Source organism: Oryctolagus cuniculus, chromosome 6 (genome assembly GCF_964237555.1).
Source record: "Oryctolagus cuniculus chromosome 6, mOryCun1.1, whole genome shotgun sequence".
NCBI lineage: Eukaryota > Metazoa > Chordata > Mammalia > Lagomorpha > Leporidae > Oryctolagus > Oryctolagus cuniculus.
The window spans coordinates 99,239,452-99,261,694 of record NC_091437.1 but is presented as its reverse complement, the minus strand read 5'-3'; the positions used below and the strand labels follow the sequence as shown (position 1 = coordinate 99,261,694).

At 40.3% G+C, this 22,243-nt stretch overlaps 1 protein-coding gene across 47 annotated transcripts in view; it reads left to right on the top strand.

Moving 5' to 3' along the window:
• The window catches only part of STAU2 (staufen double-stranded RNA binding protein 2), a 365,466-nt gene that overhangs the window by 94,242 nt on the left and 248,981 nt on the right, over nt 1-22,243 (top strand). For 45 of the 47 annotated variants that reach the window (XM_070075210.1, XM_070075196.1, XM_070075186.1 and 42 more), the window contains one exon: nt 3,246-3,381. The exons of 1 other annotated variant lie outside the window; for it this stretch is intronic. In XM_070075210.1, the coding sequence (XP_069931311.1) occupies nt 3,246-3,381 (136 nt within the window). Of the gene's footprint in view, nt 1-3,245; nt 3,382-18,297; nt 18,438-20,047; nt 20,408-22,243 lie in introns of all 47 variants that reach the window. One more of the 47 variants, XM_070075218.1, reaches the window with a different exon arrangement.

Sequence of the window (22,243 nt, the reverse complement as noted above, 5' to 3'; positions counted from 1 at the left end):
CTTTGGTTCAAGTCCCAGCTGCTCTGCTTCCAGTTCAGCTCCCTGCCATCTAGTCCAAGTCCCTGGGTCCCTGCACCCATGTGGGAGACCCAGAAGAAGCTCCTGGCAGTTGGCTTTGACCTGGCCCAGCTCCTGCTGTTGAGGCCATTTGGAGAGTGAACCAGTGGATGGAAGATCTCTCTTGTTCTGTTTCTCCTTCTCTCTCTGTAAGTCTGCCTCTCAAATAAGTAAATAAATCTTAAGGGGGAAAAAAAAGAATTGATCATTTCAGTGCTGGTGCTGTGGCATATTGGGTTAAGCTGGTACCCGTAGTGCCAGTATCCCACACAGGTGCTGGTTCAAGTCTTGGCTGCTCCACTTCCAGTCCAGCTCCCTAATAATGCAGCTGGGAAAGTAGCAGAGGATGGCCCAAGTGCTTGGGCCCCTGCACATATGTGGGAGACCCAGTAGAAGCTCCTGGTTCCTGGATTTGGCCTGGCCTGGTCCCGGCCATTGCAGCTATTTGGGGAGTGAACTAGTGGTTAGAAGACCTCTTTCTGTAACTCTAAATAAAATAAATCTTTTTTAAAAAGTTAATCATTTCTTTTTGTTGGAAACATTAAAAATCCTCTATTAGCTGTTTTGAGGTATACAGTTAATTGTTGTCAACTATAGTCACCCTGATGTGTTATAGAACCCCTGTATCCATTAACCATCCTCTTTTCTTCCCCCACCCTTGCCCTTCCTAGTGTCTGGTAACCATTTTGCTTTCTACTTCTATGAGGTCAGCTTTTTAAGCTTCCACGTATAAATAAATGTGTCTCATTTTTTTCATGTTGGTTTGTTAGAATCTAGATTGAAATGAGGTCCATTTACTGCTGTATTTGGTTGGTATCATCTCTTTAGAGTCCTTTAAGATACAGAATCCTTCTCTATCTTTGTTTTACCACACAGATTGTTTGGTTGAAGAAACTGTGTTCGTTAGTCCTGTAGAATTTTCCACGTTCTTGGTTTTGCTGATAGCAAACTTGTGGTGTGTTTAGCCTGTTTGCCTAGCTCCTGTGTTCCCTACAAACTGATAGTCTGGAAGCTGTGTAATTTAGGTTTGAATTTTTTTTTTTTTTTTTTTTTGTGGCAAGACTGCCTTATAGGTAGTTTTGTCTATTTCCTATTGTGCTACATCAGACAGGCACTTACTTTCTTGTGTCTTATTTTGAGATTTACAAGTTTTACTTAGTGGGTCCCTTTATTATTAGCATGGTTCATTCATCATCAAGTTCCCTATCAACATCTGACTTAATGATTATTGCAGCAGCTCGCTGCATTGCCTAAAAGATATTTTATCGGCATTAGCAAAATGGTGATGTTTTGGGAATTATTCCTTCTGCATTGACTAGCTGAACTTCCACCCAGTACTCATAAATGAGTAGTTTTTCCCTCACCTGTTTGCTGTGAGTATAGTTTATTCAGGAAAAACAAGAGAGGTACTTGGTTCTTTCCCTTTATTTATCATATCACTTTCAGATCTGGAATCAGCTGTTCTCCAAGAAATATATTTTTGTTGAAGTGGGAAATGATAGTTGTAAACAAAACTTTGGATGCTGCCTGTCCTCTTTGCTAATTTGGTCATTGCCTTTAGGCCTCCTAAGTTGACAGGGCTAGGACATACCTTGCTCAGGAGAACCTACATCATGAACTCAAATGTAAGACTACAGGATGTTACTGAAAGTTTTGATTTTATATTGTATCACCCATCTTTTATTCTAAAAATCTTGGTTTCTAACAGTGTTTATGTTATCTTATGCCTATTTATAAATACATAATAATTTCAGAGTAATAATACTGTTGTTACTAACAACATAATTACTGAATTATGATTTCTTTCAGGTGTTATATTTTTTCTTTAAGAAATAGAGAAATTTTATTATATATTAAAGCTTTCTGAAATAATTATTCCTTGTTTGACTAAGGCCACAAGTTTGATTTATTGTTAATTTAATTGCTTTGTTTTGGAGATTACTTTGTTTCCATCTTGATTTAATTTTGTTTTAAGTAAACCAAAACATACTAGTAGTTATAGTTATGTTACTAACAGTATGCTGAAAACAGCTTAAGATTACTGATTTTCTTTTCCTTTAGTAACTATCTCATAAGTATTTTGCAGTGTTTAAAATTATTTGAAACAATTCTCTCTGTGGTTAAGTTACCAACTTGGTTAATAGTTAGATTCAGTTTAATTTTTCTTTGAATTTTGGGCACCATTTCCAATTCCTCCCCCATTTTGCTGGAATTGTTTTACTTCAAATTAAGTAGAATATTCACATTTTCAAGATAAAATCTATAAACAGTGTACATTCTGAGAGGGCCAGCTGCCATTTCTCCCTTTCTTTGTGCCTTTTCCCTATAGTTTTGTTTGTTTGTTTTAATTTTGAGTTTATGCCTGAAAAAGTTTAAAAGTTATTTTCATTTATACTAATCTATCAGATTTTATATCGATGTTTTTTCCTTTCTTCAATAAAAGATAAGGTAAAATACACAGTATTTGATAATTTGCTCTTTTTCATTTAATAATGTACCCATTACTGCTGAGGTATATTGTCTGAGGTGTATCATTAAGTAAAAGATTAAGATGTGTGTTATTTTTACTTTTTATAGCTTTGGTTGTTTTTAGTCTTTTGCTTTATTGATAATGCTGCTCGTACATTTCTTAATATTTGATAGGAATAGATGAAATTTTAGTTTGAGGAAAAATCTGCAGGGAGCTATTCCTAGCAAATACTAAGAAATGTACGAGCAGCACTAATCATTAGATTAGTTCAGGAATTATTCATGACGCTGTAATCATGGCTAAAGTTGGATGCTTTATTACCAAAGTATAAATAAAAATATTCACAGATGATGTTTTTAATGATCAAATGCATGTACTTTCTGGGGTAAGTAGTGTTCAAATCCAGTGCTTTTAAAGGTAATATCCAAAGTAAACAATCTAAGAACTGTGTTTACTTTGTTTCAAATAGGATGATTATACAGTTGAAGTTCTGTTTATTAATGTACAGAAAATGCTGCAGAAGCCCCAGAGGAATTTCAGTAGATACTCTTTTCTTTTTCCTCTTTTGTTTACTTTGTGCGCTTTTGCAGCGAACCATACAGATGGGCAGTCCACTCTCACCTTCTTCCATGGTAATTGAATGTAGCCTAAAAATAGCGTGCATGATTTATTGTGAAAATATTTCACTTGTGCCTTTAATTTTTTTTTTTTTAAACAGGCAGTATAACTCCAACTGTGGAACTGAATGGGCTTGCTATGAAAAGGGGAGAGCCTGCCATCTACAGGCCATTAGATCCAAAGCCATTCCCAAATTATAGAGCTAATTACAACTTTCGGGGCATGTACAATCAGAGGTTTGTATGTCTTCTTTGGTTTTGTTCTTATTTTTTAATGAGCATTGAAAAATTTGTGAAACTCAGTATTCTTATCGTAAATACAATGTGAAAACTTGGGCATTTTGTATGGAATTTAGGTAAATCGGGTTCACAAAGAATATTTAAAATAAATTAAAAAAAAACACCTAGTTTTCAAGAACTAGTTCCAGCTGAGTCGTGAAAATCCTGTATTTGTTCTAGGCAGGATCAATTTTGAGGTTGTCTCACAGTTTATAGTGCTGGCTACCCAGTTGACTTTCTCATTCTTTTACTAAGCAGAACTAAATTTTCTTGATTTGCCTTCATAATTAACAGACACGAGTGAGTGTATAATTCATAGGAAATTTGTTGGAAGGAGGAAGGATTTCCTTTGTCTTCTTGTACTTTGTGATAGTTACAAATATAACTTTTTTTTTTTTTTAATGAGCATGGTGGAAGTTTCAAAATAAACTTTAGTGGATTTTTCTTCACTATCCCCCAATCATAAAAGTCATAAAACCCATTATAGAAGATGTGGAAAATGAAGAAAGGTAAAAAGAAAATTTAAATAATTTGCAATATAAAACTTAGCTACTGTTAATATTTTGATGGACCTTACATTCTTTTTTCTTTGTATAGAAATATATTTAACCAAATTTCAGTTTTTGTAAGTACTTTATGATGGTATCATATGTTTCTGGTACAACGTACAACTCTTTAATTGTACATCTTGAAGGCTTCTTTTCATTATTTTGTGTATGTGTTAATATTTTATTTGATGATTTTTTTAAATATGTGTTTCCTGAAGTGATCACTGCTAAAATCATGATGCAGAACATCCCCTGAGCCGTGAGAGTGTCTTTGGACACCATGGATTTTGATAGCTTCTGCCCGGGAGTAACCCCTGTTCTGTTGCCTTAGATTCGTTTTGCCTGTTGCTGAATTTTCATGCATTTGGACTCAGACAGTATTTGCTTTGACTTCTTTAACTTCATAAATTTTTTTTGTTCTTTTTTGGTTGTTTTGAGATTCGTCCATGTTTGTTTATATGAGGGTTTTGTTGTGTTTAAAATTACTGAATACCCTTTCTTTTTATGAAGGTATCATAATTTGTTTGTCCTGTATTTGTTGTAGGTACCCTCTTTTCACTTAGTGTAGTGACCAGTTTATATCTTTAAATAGTCTTTGAGGAATATTTCCAATAGCTACATAATGCTTCCCATGGTAAGGTGTCTTTATGTTGTATGTCTAATTTTGATCATCTCAGTGTCCCCTCTGCCTCTTTTTTGTCTCTTACAAATAATGCCTCAAGCAGCCTGTTTGTACAAAACTTTATTCCCTTTACCAACTATTTTCTCAAGATGGATAACTCTAAAGCAAATATTGAGGTTCAGAAAAGTAATACATAGCACAATGACATTAAAGTTGATGCTGATTTCTAGCAGTACATGAGGAATGTCTGTTCTACTCAGTGCTGAGGTTTAAGAAGTTATATTGTCGCTCCCCCTCTTCGTGGAGGAACGACACAGGACCCTGCGCTGTTCTTTCGTCTGCTCGGCCCTCCCCGGGTTTGCTGCTGGTTCTTCCCGGCTTGGCTACTATCCCTTCCACCTCCGTGGAAGGGCAGTTCCCCCTGGCCACATTCCCCACTTCCGCAGGGGAGCGGCACACCGCCGGCCGGTTCTCTCGGGGGCTGCACAGGTGTTCCCTCAGATGTTCCCCTTAGATGTTCCCCGGTGCATGCCGTCTCTCTCCTCCTTTATAGTCCTCCTTCGCCAATCCCAACTCGGCTGCCCACATGCCGAGTACGCTGCTCTCCTCCAATCAGTAGCAAGTCCTACAGTTTATTGGTTGAACTGGAGGCAGCTGTGCGGAAGCTGTTTACTTCTCTCCCAGCGCCATATTGTGGGAGAGCAGATGCATAGAATAAGTCTTAATTCCAGTAACTCAGTCCAGTCCGGGCTGCTCCCCACAGATCCCCCTTTCTTTTTATTTTTGGTGTTGATACGCGCCTGTCTTCGGTGTCCCGCGGCACACACTCTGCTCTACTTGCTAGAGTTGCCACAGGTTCTTACAAGTCCTATCAATCAGGCAAACCGAATCCGGGTCCTCTCTTTGCCATGTTGTAAGGAGGTCTTTAGGCGCTGATGCGTGCCTGTGTTCGGTGACCTGCGGCTCACACTCTGGTCGAGCCGCTTGCTGGTGCTTACCGCCTTAATCAGGCAGACCGAATCCAAGCCTCCTAATTGTTGTATTGTGGGGAGGCCTTACTGATGTTAATTCGTGCCTGTCTTCGGTGACCTGCGGCGCATAAGCTGCTAGCCGCCCGCAGGTGCTCATCGCCTCACTTAATCAGGCAGACCGAATCCAAGCTTTCTCATTGCCATGTTGAGGGGAGGCCTTTCTATTTCTCTATTTCTCTATCTCCGGGCATTCCTATTTCTCCCATTTTACTTCTGTCTGCCAACATTCCCATTTCTCTCATTTTACTTCTAAACTTCTGTTTCTCTTATCCCCGCGGCTTCCCGGCGCCCGCCCCGCCGGCGGGCTCCGCCCCGAGGCTGCTTCTCGGCGCCTCGCCGGCTCTGAGCCGCTTCAGCCCGCGCCTCTCTCATCTGCGCGGCTCGGCTTCGCGCGCACACTCCGCGGTCTCTCACTAGCCCTTTCGCGTCTGAACCACGGCCTCGCGCCAGCCCTGCGTTCCCTATCTATTCGTGCCCCGCACGCTCTCTCTGCACACGGCAGCCTCCGCGAGTCACACAGCGTCAGCTCACGTCTCCACCACTAGCATTCAATCTAAGTTCCCCGGGCTAGCCTGGCGAATTCAACCCAGCTCACGTCTCCGCCCCACGATCTGGCTTCCCGTCCTTTGCTCCCCGGGCTAATCAGACGGATCCCAATCCGGCTTACGTTTCCGCTTCTGGTTTCAACTTTTCGCCCCCTATTCCCGGGCTAACTTGAGAATCCCAAAGTGGCTTTCGTTTCCGCCTCAGCCTGCCCCCCGCGGCTTCAATTTCCCTAACACTTTTCTCTACCCGGTATGTTTCCCTAAGTTTTCTTCCAACAATACTCCTCCCTCATTTCTCCTGGCCTCTCCCCACAGTCCGCGTCCGAGTCTGTTTGTTCTAGCTTTCACTTTCGCTTTCGACCTTAGAGATTTCTCCCAGCTTCCCCCCGTAGTCCGTATCTGAGTCTATGCCTAGGCTTTCAATAACTTCTTCCGGCACCTTTTTCGTCCGGCTTTTCCCTAGGCTGTTTGCTAGTCTCTCTCTCCGATATTTTCCCTAGGCTGTTTGCTAGTCTCTCTCTCCGATATTTTCCCATTTCTTTCCCATTTCTTCCCTCCTAAGTTTCCTATCCGTCCTAGGTTTCCTAATCCAAGTCACGGCACCATTATGTTGCTCCCCCTCTTCGTGGAGGAACGACACAGGACCCTGCACTGTTCTTTCGTCTGCTCGGCCCTCCCCGGGTTTGCTGCTGGTTCTTCCCGGCTTGGCTACTATCCCTTCCACCTCCGTGGAAGGGCAGTTCCCCCTGGCCACATTCCCCACTTCCGCAGGGGAGCGGCACACCGCCGGCCGGTTCTCTCGGGGGCTGCACAGGTGTTCCCTCAGATATTCCCCTTAGATGTTCCCCGGTGCATGCCGTCTCTCTCCTCCTTTATAGTCCTCCTCTGCCAATCCCAACTCGGCTGCCCACATGCCGAGTACGCTGCTCTCCTCCAATCAGTAGCAAGTCCTACAGTTTATTGGTTGAACTGGAGGCAGCTGTGCGGAAGCTGTTTACTTCTCTCCCAGCGCCATATTGTGGGAGAGCAGATGCATAGAATAAGTCTTAATTCCAGTAACTCAGTCCAGTCCGGGCTGCTCCCCACATTATATTATCTTGTTTGATAGTTTAAAAAATGGCATTTAAAAATTTCAGTTTTATTGACTGCTCGTGAGAGTGAACAATTTTTCAGATGTTTATTAATTGCCCATCCTTTTTTGATTTGTTTCAATTTGCTGAGTTTTATTGTCTTGCTTTGAGCAGTTTTCAAATGTTTATGTGTTGAGGGTGTTAGCATTTAGTCTGTTTTATTTGTTGTAATTTTCCTGGTTTTAAAGATTTGGCTTTTAATTTTGTGTTTGTTTATGTGCTGTAGTTTTAAAATGTTTTATGGTCTAATCTGTTGATTTTTTAGATCAAATTTTCCCATTGCTTTTATGGCTAAGGTGTTCTTTTCCACATGTGATCAGGTATTTGCTAATGCTTTTATATATTTACTGACCTTACAATATAGATACATAGAGAATTTATTTAGTCTGTTGTATAATCTGATAATTTTTTAGTAACTTGCTTGAAGTGGAAAAATTACCTTAATCGTAACCATGTAAAGCACACTCCTGTTTAGATAGTAAATAATTCCTTTGGGGTCTCTGAGAAACATTTGCACGATCTCTTAGACTTCTGCTCTTACGCCTTTCCTCCATGAGTGCCTGGGAGAAGGTGCTGTTTGTTAGGTGCTGCTTGTGGGCATGTTCCTTGTCCGTCAGGGGTGGAAACCTGCAGTTGACTTCCAGTCCCTTGTTCCCCTCATGTAGTGCTTCTGCGGGATATGTGCCATCTCCTGCTGGCTAACTTCATTTAACCCCTCAATTTTCCTTGGCTCCCCTGGCATGCTGTTCCATTGCCATCTTCCTGCACAGCGTCTCTGCGTCTCACTACAGATCATCCGGTGACAGGCTGCCCAGCTGTCAGCCCTATGTGGGCGCTGTGCAGGAGGCACAGGGGGTGTATGTTTCTCTTATAGTTGTTGCACTTTCTATTTTTCTGTATAATTTATCCATTGTCTTTCATTTCATTCTGAGGTTACTCAATATAAATAAAGCTCATTGCTTGTTTGAGCACAATAGATATTTCTAGTCCCTTGATTAAGGAACACCAAGTTTATTTTATACTGGGAATTTTTTTTTATTTGTAATGTATTACAGAGAGTAGATTGTTGAGAGCATTTTAACATTTGTTGTATTCTGATACCTATATTAAAATTTTGCTAGAATTTTGACTAGTGAACCTTATTTCTTTTATATAAAAGAAATCTGGTACCAAATCAATGCAAAGCCAAACAGTAATCCCTATGTAGCACATTTTCTCATAGGGGAGGAAATAGGAAGTGGCTTGTCACTAAGAAAGTATCCTTTGAAAAAGGATCTGCTTTGCTTAATGTATGCTAGACTGATCTTCTCTATATAGGGAGAATCGAAAATGAATCTTGATGTGAATGGAAGGGGAGAGGGAGTGGGAAAGGGGAGGGTTGCGGGTGGGAGGGACGTTATAGGGGGGAAGCCATTGTAATCCATAAGCTGTACTTTGGAAATTTATATTCATTAAATAAAAGTTAAAAAAAAAAAAAAAAGAAAAAGGATCTGGGCTGGTGCCGTGGCTCACTTGGGTAATCCTCCACCTGCAGCGCCCGCACTTCAGTTTCTAGTCCCGGGTGGGGCGCCGGTTCTGTCCTGATTGCTCCTCTTCCAGTCCAGCTCTCTGCTGTGGCCCTGGAGGGCAGTGGAGGATGGCCCAAGTGCTTGGGCCCTGCACCCGCATGGGAGACCGGGACGGAGCACCTGGCTCCTGGCTTTGGACCAGCATAGCTCTGGCCATAGCGGCCATTTGTGGGGTGAACCAATGGAAGGAAGACCTTTCTCTCTGTCTCTGTCTCTCTCTCACTGTCTAAATCTGCCTGTCAAAAAAAAAAAAAAAAAAAAAAGGAAAGAAAAAAAAGTATCTGGGGCTGGCGCTCTGGCGCAGTGAGTTAACACCCTGGCCTGAAGCACTGGCATTCCAGGCATTCCATATGGGCACCGTTCGAATCCCTGCTGCCTCACTTCCGATCAGTAGAAGATGGCCCAAGTCCTTGGGCCCCTGCACCCACGTGGGAGACCTGGTAGAAGCTCCTGGCTCCCGGCTTTGGATCGGCGCGGCTCCAGCCTTTGCGGCCAATTGGGGAGTGAACCAGCGGATGGAAGACCTCTCTTTCTCTGCCTCTCCTTCTTTCTCTGTGTAACTCTGACTTTCAAACAAATAAATAAAATCTTAAAAAAAAAAAAGAAAAAGAAAAAGGATCTGAAGGAAGAAGGGGGATAAGCAGTGTCAGTGCCAGAGAAAGAGAACATTCACGTTAAAGAGACAGCATGTACAAAGCCACTGAAGCAGGAGCCTGCCCTGCACATGGGTGCCTCCAGTTGGAGGCTGGTATGGCTAGAGCAGGGTGAACCAAGGGAGAGAGAGGAGTTAGCGCATGAAGTCAGAGGAGGTGATGGGTCATTTGGTTTGGTTTGATTGTTTTTCATTTCTAGACTTTGTATTCAGAATGTTGACTTTTTTCCTTTGTTAGCAAGAATCCAGGATCTGATTCTTTGGCTGTCAAGAGGGATGCTTTTCTAAAGTAATAAATAGTGTGTCTTAGATCATGCCCATTAATGGATAAAGTGAACTGGATTTCTTTCAGATTTTGAGAGTTTTTACTGTTGTCTGCAGATCACAAAAAGGGTAAAAAGAAAATAGAGAAGTTTTGTTAAGCTGCTCATCCCTGTTTCACTTTAGAGATTTTCTCTGCTCACAAGAGGACAGACCTAACCATTACTCAGTAGGCTTTTTACAGTATTTCACACATGCCCTTAATTTGCTTATGACGAGACCTGAATAAAGCCAAAGTCAGAGGAACCTTTCTCTCTTCTTGTCAGATTCCAGGTTAATCAGTAGTATCTTCATGGCTGAAAATGAAAGGTTAAGAAGTTCAGGAAATAGTTGTCATTTAGAGGGATTTTGAAATGGTCTTTTCATTTTCTACTTAATATTAAATAATAATTAGTAATAATATTAGGTAATAAGTTAAAATTAGTAATAATATTAATAAGTAATATTAATAATTAGTAACATTAAGTAATAATATATTAAAATACTAACTACTAATTAGGTCCTCTCCCACCTCCCTCATTCTTAGCTAATGAGATTTCTTCACTTGCACTCATTCAAAGGCCTAAGGAGACCTGAGTTTTTCCTTTGTTCTGTTTTATGATTGGATAGGTGGAGAAAAAAGTTATTCATGGGCAACCCCTGGATACAAACTGTATTTGAGAGTCACTAGTATCTTTTTGTTCCACCCAAGATTCTTGACTATGAGTAATCCAGTCTCATTTTTTTCTTTCCTTTTTTTTTTTGACAGGTAGAGTTAGGGAGAGAGACAAAGAGACAGAGAATTATAGACAGTGAGAGAGAGACAGAAAGGTCTTCCTTCTGTTGGTTCACTCCCCTATTGGCCGCTACGGCCGGTGCTGCGCCAATCCAAAGCCTTCGGATTGGCTCAGTGCGCTGGCTGTAGCGGCCATTTGGGGGGTGAACCAACGGAAGGAAGACCTTTGTGTCTCTCTCTCTCACTGTCTAACTCTGCCTGTCAAAAAAAAAAAAAAAAAAAAAAAGGGATGCTGGACCTGTATTTCAAAAATTAGGCAATATAAGCTGATGGATTGTTGCTGAGGATTGTAATTGTTGGTGTGCTGTTTATTTTCACATTGTTCAAACTGTTGATAAGAAGGTTCCTTGCTAGTTTGTAATGTACTTTAAAAAAAAATTGGAAAAGAGAAGAGCTGATAAACACTGCATGTATATTCAGCTGTGCTTTAGTTACAGACTGCAGTTTTGGTTTCTGCCACTAGATGGTGCTTGTGCACTGGTAAAGCAACATGCAGACTGAGTGAGTTCACTGTGGTTACTATTCCAATGCCAGTGATTAACTGATAAACAAGAAGTTAAACCAAATGAAATTGCCCATATTTGGCTTATATATATGTGAGTTTCATATGGTTCAGCCTAATTGGATAAAGTCAGATACCTATACAGCTTTAAAGCGTCTTGGATACAGGAATTAATCATGAAGTGAGAAAAAGCAGGAATTTATTCTAATAGTTATAAATAACTTTGCCTTTTATATTCTTATCCCTTGGGTTGGGAAATATGTTCTTTCATCTTTGGCCATATGCTTTAAATGTAGAATGCATATCAAAACTTAAAAAATGGTTGTTCTTTATGGGGCTATCACTTTATAGGATAGAAAACTGGAAAGTAAGATGTAAAATATTTTTTCATATTTTTACATAGTATTAGAATATTAAATTAGGAATGTTTATCACTTGGGGGAAGTAACTCAGCTATCATAGCAAAGACATTAAAATACTTTGTCTTCTAAAAACTCTTATAAGCCAGAGAAGAGAATTTGAATAGGTTATCTGAGCAAGGGTGAGGCAGCATGAACTCAATCTCAGTTTCTCTCTCTCTCTCTCTCTCTTTTTTTGACAGGCAGAGTTAGACACAGAGAGAGAGACAGAGAGAAAGGTCTTCCTTCCGTTGGTTCACCCCACAAATGGCCGCTAAGGCCGGTGTGCTGCGCTGATCTGAAGCCAGGAGCCAGGTGCTTCTCCTGGTCTCCCATGCGGGTGCAGGGCCCAAGCACTTGGGCCATCCTCCGCTGCCTTCCCGGGCCACAGCAGAGAGCTGGCCTGGAAGAGGGGCAACTGGGACAGAATCCGGTGCCCCAACCGGAACTAGAACTCGGGGTGCCAGCGCCGCAGGTGGAGGATTAGCCTAGTGAGCCGCACCGCCGGCCTAGTATCAGTTTCTCTTAGGATTACAGATATAAAACTCCTTAACAAAATCTTAGTAAATTAAATCCAAAATTTCACATACTATGATTAAGTGGAGTTTATTCAAGGAAAGCAAGATTGATTTAGTATAGAATAACCAAAATAATTAATCATATTAACAAAATAAAGGAGAAAATTTATATGTGCATCTCACTAGATGCAGAAAAAGTATTTGATGGAAGCCAACACTCCTACAGAAGCTAGGAGTGGAAGAGCATTTCCTTAATCTGATAAAGGGCTTCTCTAAACAACTTCTAGATAGCATTATACTTTATGGTGAAAAACTGAATATATGTGCAGTCAATAACAAGGCAGTGGTATATACCCAGGACTTCTAGTTTACATTATACTTGAGTTCTGGGATATGCAATAAGAAGAAGTAGATGGAAGAGATATTAGACAAGAAGATATCAAGCTAATATTTCTTTGTATACACTGTGATCCTATATAGATATATAGATTCAAAGAAATCAACTGAAGACCTAGGATAAGTGAGTTCACCTAGGTCACAGATTGCATTGCCAGTTTATTATAAAAAAGGTATTTCTCCTAGTACTGTTGAACATTTGGAGAATTAAAATAGCATAAACATTCCATATTCAAGAATAAGTTTACCATATGTATAGCCTATATACTGAAAGCTATAACATTAATCAAATTTAGGAATTAAGGTCTACAGTTTTCTGAAGTTTTCTAAAGTTAACAAAGATGCAAAGGAATCTCTTTCAGCAACCTAGCAAGTTATTTTTTTTTTTAAGTTAATAAGGCAATCCTGACATTTGTGTAGAGATGCAAATTGGATGAACAGTTTTGAGAAGAAAGAATTTAGAGGCATAACACTACTTGCTCTCAAGATTTGCACAATGGAGGCCAGTGCTGTGGTGAAGCCTGTGGCACTGGCATCCTATATGACACCGACTTGAGTCCTGGCTGCTCCACTTTCCATCCAGCTCCCTGCTGATGTGCTTGGGAAAGCAGCAGAAGATGGCCCAAGCCCATGTGGAGACCCAGAAGAAACTGGTGGTTCTTGGCTTCAAATTGGCCTAGTACCGGCTCTTGTAGCCATTTAGGGAGTGAACCAGTAGAAGGAAGATCTTTCTGTCCCTGTCTCTCTCTGTCTGTAACTCTGCCTTTCAAACAAATAAATAAATCTTAAAAAAAAGATTTACAAAATGCCACAGTAGTTTTAATAGATATAGAAAAAGGACAGAGGTGAGCAAACTGTGGTCCAGGGACCAAATCTACCTCTTGTGTTTGTGTGGCCTGTAGAATAAGAATGGTTATTATGTTTCTTAAATGATTGGAAAATGCCAAATGAAGAATGATATTTTATAAGACATGAGATTAAATGACAATGAAATTTAGTATATAAAAAAAGCAGTATGTAGAGTTCAGTCCTGTCTGTGGTTTGAAGCATCCACTAAGTCTTGGAACATTATTGTCTTCCATGGAAAAGGGAGCATTACTGTATGCAAAATAATTCACACAATAAAAGGATTCAGTACAGTAACATGATGTAAAATGAACATCAATAGCCTTCAAATTCACAGGCAATAATCAGAGTATATAATGTTAAACTCTGTGGCAACAACAAAGAAGATGAAATACTGAGGAATAAACTTAGCGAGAAATGTGCAAGAATACATAAGGAGAGCTGTAGAGTACTTCTGAAGGACATAAAAGGATACTTCAACAAAATAAAAAGACAGTTTTTACTATTGCATAGGATGACTCAACATAGCTAATTTAAAAAATACACTCAATCGGGGCCTGCGCTGTGGCGGATTGTGTAAAGCTGCTTCCTGAAGTGCCGGCATCCCATACGGGCGCTGATTCAAGTCCTGGCTGCTCCACTTCCAATCCAGCTCTCTGCTATGGCCTGGAAAGGCTGTAGAAAATGTCCCAAGCGCTTGGGCCCCTGTACTTGCATTGGAGACAGGAAGAAACTCCTGGCTCCTGGCTTTGGATTGGTCCCAGCTCCGGCCATTGTGGCCATTTGGGGAGTGAACCAGCAGATGGAAGTCTCCTCTCTTTCTCTCTGTTTCTGCCTCTCTATAACTCTGCCTTTCAAATAAATAAATCTTTAAAAAATACATTAAATGGGGGCCAGCACTGTGGCTCACTTGGTTAATCCTCTGCATGCGGCACTGGCATCCCATATGGGCACTGGGTTCTAGTCCCGGTTGCTTCTCTTCCAGTCCAGCTCTCTACCATGGCCTGGGAGGGCAGTGGAGGATGGCCCAAGTGCTTGGACCCTGCACCCGCATGGGAGACCAGGAGGAAGCACCTGGCTTCTGGCTTCAGATCAGCGCAGCGCCGGCTGTGGCGGCCATTTGGGGAGTGAACCAGCGGAGGGGATACCTTTCTCTCTGTCTCTCTCTCTCACTATCTATAACTCTAGCTGTCAAAAAAAAAAAAAAAAAAATACACTAAATGATGGGACTGGCATTGTGGCACGGTGGCTTAAGCCACAACCTGCAATTCTGGTATCCCATATGGGCACCAGTGTGAGTCCTGGCTACTCCACTTCTGATCCAGCTCATTGCTAAAGGCCTGAGAAAGCAGTGGAAGATAGCTTGGGCTCCTGCCACCCACATGGGAGACATGGATGGTGTGCTAGGCTCCCAGCTCCTGGCTTCAGCCTGGCTCATCCCTGGCCATTGTGGACATTTGGGGAGTGAACTAGTGTTTGGAAAATTTTTCTATCTCCTCCCTGCTCCTATAACTCTGCCTTTCAAATAAATAAATCAGTCTTTTGAAAAAGAAAATTTATTATCTAAAAAATAAAAACTATTAAAATATGCACTAAATGGCATACAAAGAATGAAATAATGAAGAATAAAGTAGAAATATAGGGAAAGAAAACAGTGCATCTAATTGAGTAATCAAGATCCTGATTTTTAAAATTGACAAAATGAACAATTATTAGCTGTTAAACAAGAAAACACAAACATGCAAAACAAGAATATCAAGGCAGAAATGACTACTGGCACAAGAAAAAATTTTACCCAATTTTAAGGCATTACATTGCAGTCCTCTGTGTTAATTAATTTGAAAACCTAGATGATAATTGCCTATATCCATGGGAAGGAGAAACAGAGAAAAGCACTAATGAATAAACCCATAAAAAAAAATCAGGTCCACATGGTTTCTCAGGGGAGTTGTGTCTGCCATAATATCAAATACTAGGTCTTCTACATGTTGGGTAGCATAAAAGTAGATTTGAGATGGAAGGGAAATTTCTCTGTCTTTTTATGAAACAAGTTTACATCAACAACCTCATAAGAAGATAGTACAGAGATGGAAATTACAATCTAATACCAAATATATAAGAAAAAATAAAACACTAGCAAATGGAATCTAACATCAGATTAATAATAATGTATAACTTTTAGAAAGCTTTTTATATTGAATTTAATTCATTTGTTCTTTCATTTTTATTGATGTAATTGTTGAAGACTATGAATTTTCTTCTGATACTTGCTTTATGTGAGTGGTATTGATTCTGATATGTAGTATGTTCATTATAATTTTTCCACTATTGCTTTCCTAGTTTATATTTTCTCTTGCATGTAAAAATTATTTAATAAAATATTTGATTTCCAAACAGAAGGACCTTTTACTTAAAATTTTTTATTATTTTCTAGTTTGTTGTATTTTAAATCAAGACTGTAGTTTGTAATATTTCTATTTTTTGGATCTTGCATATACACTTTGGAAGAAGTATTAAGGTGTGAAGTTTGATAAATATACATAATATCTTTTGTGGGGTTTTGTTGCTTTGATCTTCTGTATCCTTTTTGTATTCACTTGATCTGTCTTTAACATTTATTTTTTTGAAAGGCAGAGAGACAGAGAGAGAGAAAGAGAGAGCTCCCATCCGCTGGTTTCTTCCCCAAATATTGCAACAGTTAGGGCTGGGCCATGCTGAAGCCAAGAGCTGGGAACCCAATCTGGGTTTCCTACATGGGTGGCAGGGACCTAAGTGCCTGAATCATGATTTGCTGCCTCCCAGAATATGCATTAGCAGGAAGCTAGAATGGAAAGCAGAGCCAGAATTTGATCCTGGACATTCTGACATGGGACACAGGCATCCCAAGTGGTATCTTTTTTTTTTTTTTTTTTTTTTTTTTTTGGACAGGCAGAGTGGACAGTGAGAGAGAGAGATAGACAGAAAGGTCTTCCTTTTCCGCTGGTTCACCCCCCAGTGGCCGCTGCAGCAGGTGCGCTGCGGCCGACACACCATGCTGATCCAAAGCAAGGAGCCAGGTGCTTCTTCTGGTCTCCAATGCGGGTGCAGGGCCCAAGCACTTGGGCCATCCTCCACTGCACTCCCGGGCCATATCAGAGAGCTGGACTGGAAGAGGAGCAACTGGGACTAAAACCCGGGGTACCAGTGCTGCAGGCGGAGGATTAGCCTAGTGAGCTGCAGCGCCAGTCATCCAAGTGGTATCTTAATGCTGCACCTAATGCCCATTCCTCACTTGATTTGTCTTGTACTAAGTGGTAAGATATAGTAACTTATTTTCAAGTGCCTCTGTCTGTATCTCCTTGCATCTCCTGTAGTAGTTGCTGTTGTCTTAAAGGTTTATTTATTTGTTTGGAAGGCAGAGTGACAAAGGGGAGAGATGCACAGAGATACCTTCCATCAACTGGTTCACTCCCCAAATGCCTGTAACAGGCTGGGTTGGGCCATGCTGAAGCCAGGAATCAGGAACTCTATCTGGGTCTTTAACATGGGTGGCAGGAATCCAAGTAGTTGGGCCATCATCATTTGCCTCCCAGGTGTCTTAGCAGGAAGCTAGATTAGAACCACAGGGTAACTGCTACTCAAACCAGACACTCTGGGATTCAGGTGTTTCAAGCAGTGACTTAAAACACTGTGCCAAAATCATCTGCCCCTCCTGTTGTTTTTGATTTGTAAAGATGGTGCTGCATTATCTGGTGCACTGTTATTCCTAAGTGCTATATGTTATTTGACAATTGCAGATTTTATCATTAAAAATATGCTATTATTGGGCTGGCGCCGTGGCTCACTTGGTTAATCATCTGCCTGTGCGTCGGCATCCCATATGGGCGCCGGGTTCTAGTCCCAGTTGCTCCTCTTCAGTCCAGCTCTCTGCTGTGGCCCAGGAAGGCAGTGGAGGATGGCCCAAGTGCTTGGGCCCTGCACCCGCATGGGAGATCAGGAGGAAGCACCTGGCTCCTGGCTTCGGATCCACGCAGTGCTGGCCTTAGCGGCCATTTGTGGGGTGAACCAACAGAAGGAAGACCTTTTCTCTGTCTCTCTCTCTGTCTATAACTCTGCCTGTCAAATTTAAAAAAATGCTTTTATTAATACTTTTAAATCTTATTTCCTACTTTGTCTGAAATCAGTATAACAATCATCACTTTCTTTTGTCTACCTTTTTTTAGTCTTTTTTGGTATCTCTTATATAAGGTATGTAGTTATATCTTGAGTTGAGACAATTAAAATCTTTTTCTTTTAAACTCAAAATATATTTAACCTGAGAACAAAGGCAGAATTTTTTGATAACCTCATTTGGTAGTTGGTTGACAGTAGGTGTTTACTGTAAATTAAAGGAGCTAAGTCTGCTGCTCTTAAGTTTTGGTAGAAATTTAAGTGCATGATAAGATGATAGCATTTTATAAAATCAGTAATGTAGGGGCTGGTGCTGTGGCGTAGTATACTGAGCCTCAGCCTGCAGTACCAGCATCCCATATGGGTGCCGTTTCGCGTCCAGGCTGCTCCTCTTCAAATCCAGCTTTCTACTATGGCCTGGGAAAGTAGTGGAGGATGACTCAAGTGCTCTGTCCCCTGTACCCACATGGGAGTCCCAGAGGAAGCTCCTGGCTTCATATTGGCTCAGCTCCAGCTGTAAGAGCCATCTGGGGAGTGAACCAGCAGATGGAAGACCTTTCTCTCTGTCTCTCCCTTTCTCTGTCTGTAGCTCTGCCTCTCAAATACATAAATAAAATGTTTTTTAAAAATCAGTAATGTATCAGCAGAAGTGTACTGAAAACAACAATATTAAATTGTATTTTTTGCTCTTTTTGATTATATAAAATTAAACTGCTAGGTGAAACAACAGCAGGTATAGTTAATAGTTGTTTGGTATGTCTTAGTAATGCCATTTGAAATATGTTCCTGAAACTGAGAAACGAAATAGCTGTAATACATGTGTAACACATCCTATTGTAAGTCAGGTAGTAGTTTCTAGTTCTTTTCTTTCAGCAAATTGAAAGAGGACGTAATCAAGTTGTCAACTGCTACATCATTAAAAATAATTTCTGATGACAAATTACGGTGTAAGTTTTGACAGAAAAAGTTGAGTGACCTTGCTATAAGAAAATTCAGAGGTAACATTTCTTAAGGTAAATAATGTTTCTTAGTGTTTATGCCTAAAAAAACTGAAATAAGAATGCAATTGAGAAGCTTTCTCATTTTAGCAGTAAGAAATATTTGTTGAATGTATCAGTCTAAAAATAAAATGGCATGTGTATCTCATGAACTGTGTGGATTCTTGTCCATAAGATTTTACTTTTTGTGATAATCTGTTGATATTTGCAATATATATGTCATTTAGTTATCTGCTACTAATTGCATAATGGCTTATTGCACAAAATTTTTAAACTTATATGTGGTGGTCACAGGAAATATTAACATATTTTAATTTATATGCATATTTTTATATGTTAGAATCATAAAATGAAGAGAAAAACAGGTTAGGTACAAAATACCACATTGTGATGAAAATCTATGGAGACAGTGGAATAAAATGCAACTTCAAGAAGATAAAAAGCAATGAGAAAAAATTCCCAATATACTTAACATGGTGTTTATTTTAAGTTGATGCGTATTGACATCCTTTTAAAGGAGTGATGTACACTTTTATTTTAAGATGTCAGTATTTACAATAAATCATAAACTTTATCTTTCGCAAATATTTGAGCTTCTAATAAAAATTTGATATTAAAATTTTAGACATAAAATATATAAGTATATATAATTTTTAAAAATCTTATGGAGATGAAGCCGGCGCCGCGGCTCACTAGGCTAATCCTCCGCCTAGCGGCGCCGGCACACCGGGTTCTAGTCCCGGTCGGGGCGCCGGATTCTGTCCCGGTTGCCCCTCTTCCAGGCCAGCCCTCTGCTGTGGCCAGGGAGTGCAGTGGAGGATGGCCCAGGTGCTTGGGCCCTGCACCCCATGGGAGACCAGGAAAAGCACCTGGCTCCTGGCTCCTGCCATCGGATCAGCGCGGTGCGCCGGCCGCAGCGCACCAGCCGCGGCGGCCATTGGAGGGTGAACCAATGGCAAAGGAAGACCTTTCTCTCTGTCTCTCTCTCTCACTGTCCACTCTGCCTGTCAAATAAAAAAAAAATCTTATGGAGATGAGCATTTAAGTTTGCAAACTGTTGTCTTGAACTTGTTTGAAAAGAAAATAAATTAGAGAAGGCTGTTGCAGAATGTGCAGAAGGGGTATGTGTCTTTATTACATGTACAGAGGAAAGTTATGGTGGCTTGAAAATGTCTTGATAATTAGAAGACTCTTGAATGTGATAGTTGATCTTTTGAGCTCAGTAATACCCAAAATGGAAATTTTATTTTGCTTCTTTGATATTTAATATAATTCTTCCATTTAAAAATAAAAGATTTATCATCCTCTTACTGGCATAGTTCATCTAAAAATATTTATTTGGACCAATAGAGGGCAGCATGAATTTATCTATGGAAATAGCTTTCACAGTGTGTGAATGTTGTTGGGCCACAGGCTTGAGCATCATTTAACTACAGTGCAATTTTTTAGCTAAAATTAGTCTTTAATTTGGAATTTTTTTTAACAAAAAATATGATAGCAGTATAAAACTGGGTGCTTCTTTGCTTTCTTCCTTACCTTTCTACCCCTGAACACATCAGAGCTTTTCTGATTTTTGGAAAGTTGTACAGCTTGATTCTAAACTTAATATTTACCTTGATTTTCAGCTGAAGAATTACCTAAGCCAGTGTTAAAAGTTGCTTCATGAGAAAAAGGATTTGAAGAAAAATTTGGGAAATGCTGCATTCTGTGTCCCTCCTAAGATTCTTACAGAAGCCATGAAGAAAGCTATTTACCTAAGTGGTCCCCAGTCCTGCCTCAACATCTGGCTGTCTTGGGAAGCTGTAAAAGTTCTGATGCCCAGGCTCTTTCTAGACTAATTAATTCAGGATTTGTGGTTGAGGCTCTGGAACACCAGTGTTTTTGAAAGTTCCCTAGGTGATTCTCATGTCAAGTTTTTGAAATATTGCTCTCCACCCACAAACACTGACCTCTGTTAACATCACGGATTAGTGTATGAGATATTGGTAAGTAGTCATAGAACTTCCGAGACAGGTAAAGTAGAAGCTAAAAGTTACTCAGCCACAATCCCCAGGGAATTAATTTGTTCTGGAGAGTCAGATTTCCTAAAGCTTTATAGGTTCACCCTGTTTTGGTAACCCAAACATAGTTCAGTAATTTTGGGTAGAAGTTTTTCTGTAAGTTAGAGAATACATTTTTTATCATTAAACAGTAGATGCCACAATTGCGAACATAAAGAAGTCTTCTTACTGATTCGGGATCACCCTTAATAAACAAGCGTTATTGTGAGCCTTGTGAGATACATACATGACTTGTCGTTAAACCAGATACCCCTAGATATCTGTTGAGTACTCAGGTCTGCTTTTGATCACTTTCTAAATCATTCTTGGCAGTCAGATTGGCATTTAAAATTTTTTAAAAATTTATTTGAAAGGCTGTAAGATACAGAGACAGATACTTTATCTCTCTAATGGTTCACTGCCTAAATGCCTGCAACAACTTGGGCTGGACCATCGTGAAGCCAGGAGCCATAAACTCAGTCTGGATCTCTCCTGTGGGTGATAGGGACCCAGACACTTGAATCATCACTGCTCTTCAGGGTGCACATTAGCAGGAAGCTGAATCAGAAATGGGGCCAAGACTTAAACTCAGTCACTTTGGTTTGAGATGCGGATGCCCTAATGGCATTTTGAAAAAAGATTTATTTGAAAGGCAGAGAGAGAGAAAGCGAGAATCTTCCATCTGCTGGTTCACTTCCCCAAATGGCTGCAACGGCTGAACCTGGGCCAGGAGCCAGGAGCATCTTCCAGGTCTCACACAGGGGTGCAGGGGCCTTAACAGTTGGGCCATCTTCTGTTGCTTTCCCAGGCATATTAGCAGGGAGTTGGATTGGAAAAGGAGCAGATGGGACATGAATTGGTGCCCGTAGGGGATGCTGGTGCTGCCGGTGGTGGCTCAATCTGCTATGCCACAGCCTTGGCCACTGAAGTATTTTTAAGTGTCCAAGTTAGAAGTAAAAATATGGAATGTATAAAATATTTGATTTTACTTACCTAAGCTATTGCATCACTAACTACTCTTTCTTGTTTGATAACTTTAGAAACTGAATATTAGCTTCATGAGAAACTTCTTATTTGAAAAACAGAACATGAAAAAAATCCTTCAAACTCAACCCTTGTCAGAAAGGGTATAACCATTTACAGCTAAAGAATATGGTAATTTTAAAGGGAAAGGTTAAAAGTTCAAAGAATATGAAGGTATTCTGTACCTATTGCCATGCTGAGAGCAGTAACATGATTCAAAGGAAGTACGTGAAATTGCTCTTTAGGAATGCCTATCCCATTCATGGAGGTAAGATGATAACAGTCTGGGTGAGGGAGTCTACTTCCAAAGTTCCTGGAAAATGGAATTAAATAATACATTTATTTTGGTGCAAACAAATTTGAAATCCCATGCATAGTTTTTCATAATATGCATCTTCTGTAAACTTTCTGGGACCCCTTGTATGTGTTTTTCAAATTTTTTCTCCCCAGTTTTGGTTTGTCTTTTTACCCTCTTAACAAATGGTCTTTTGCAGAACATTTTAATTTTGATGAAGTCCATTTTATCTTTTTTTTTTTTCTGTTTGCATATGGCTTGGCTGTCACATCAGAATGTCTTCACCAAGCCCTACATCCCCATAGATCTCCTGAGTTTTCTTTAAAACCTATTGTAGACCCTGGGAGGCAGCAGTGATGGCCCAAGTAACTGTGTTCTTGTCTCCCATGTGGGAGACCTGAATGGTTTTCCCAGCTCCCGTTACCCTTGACCATGGTGGATATTTGGGGTTTGAAGCAGCAAAT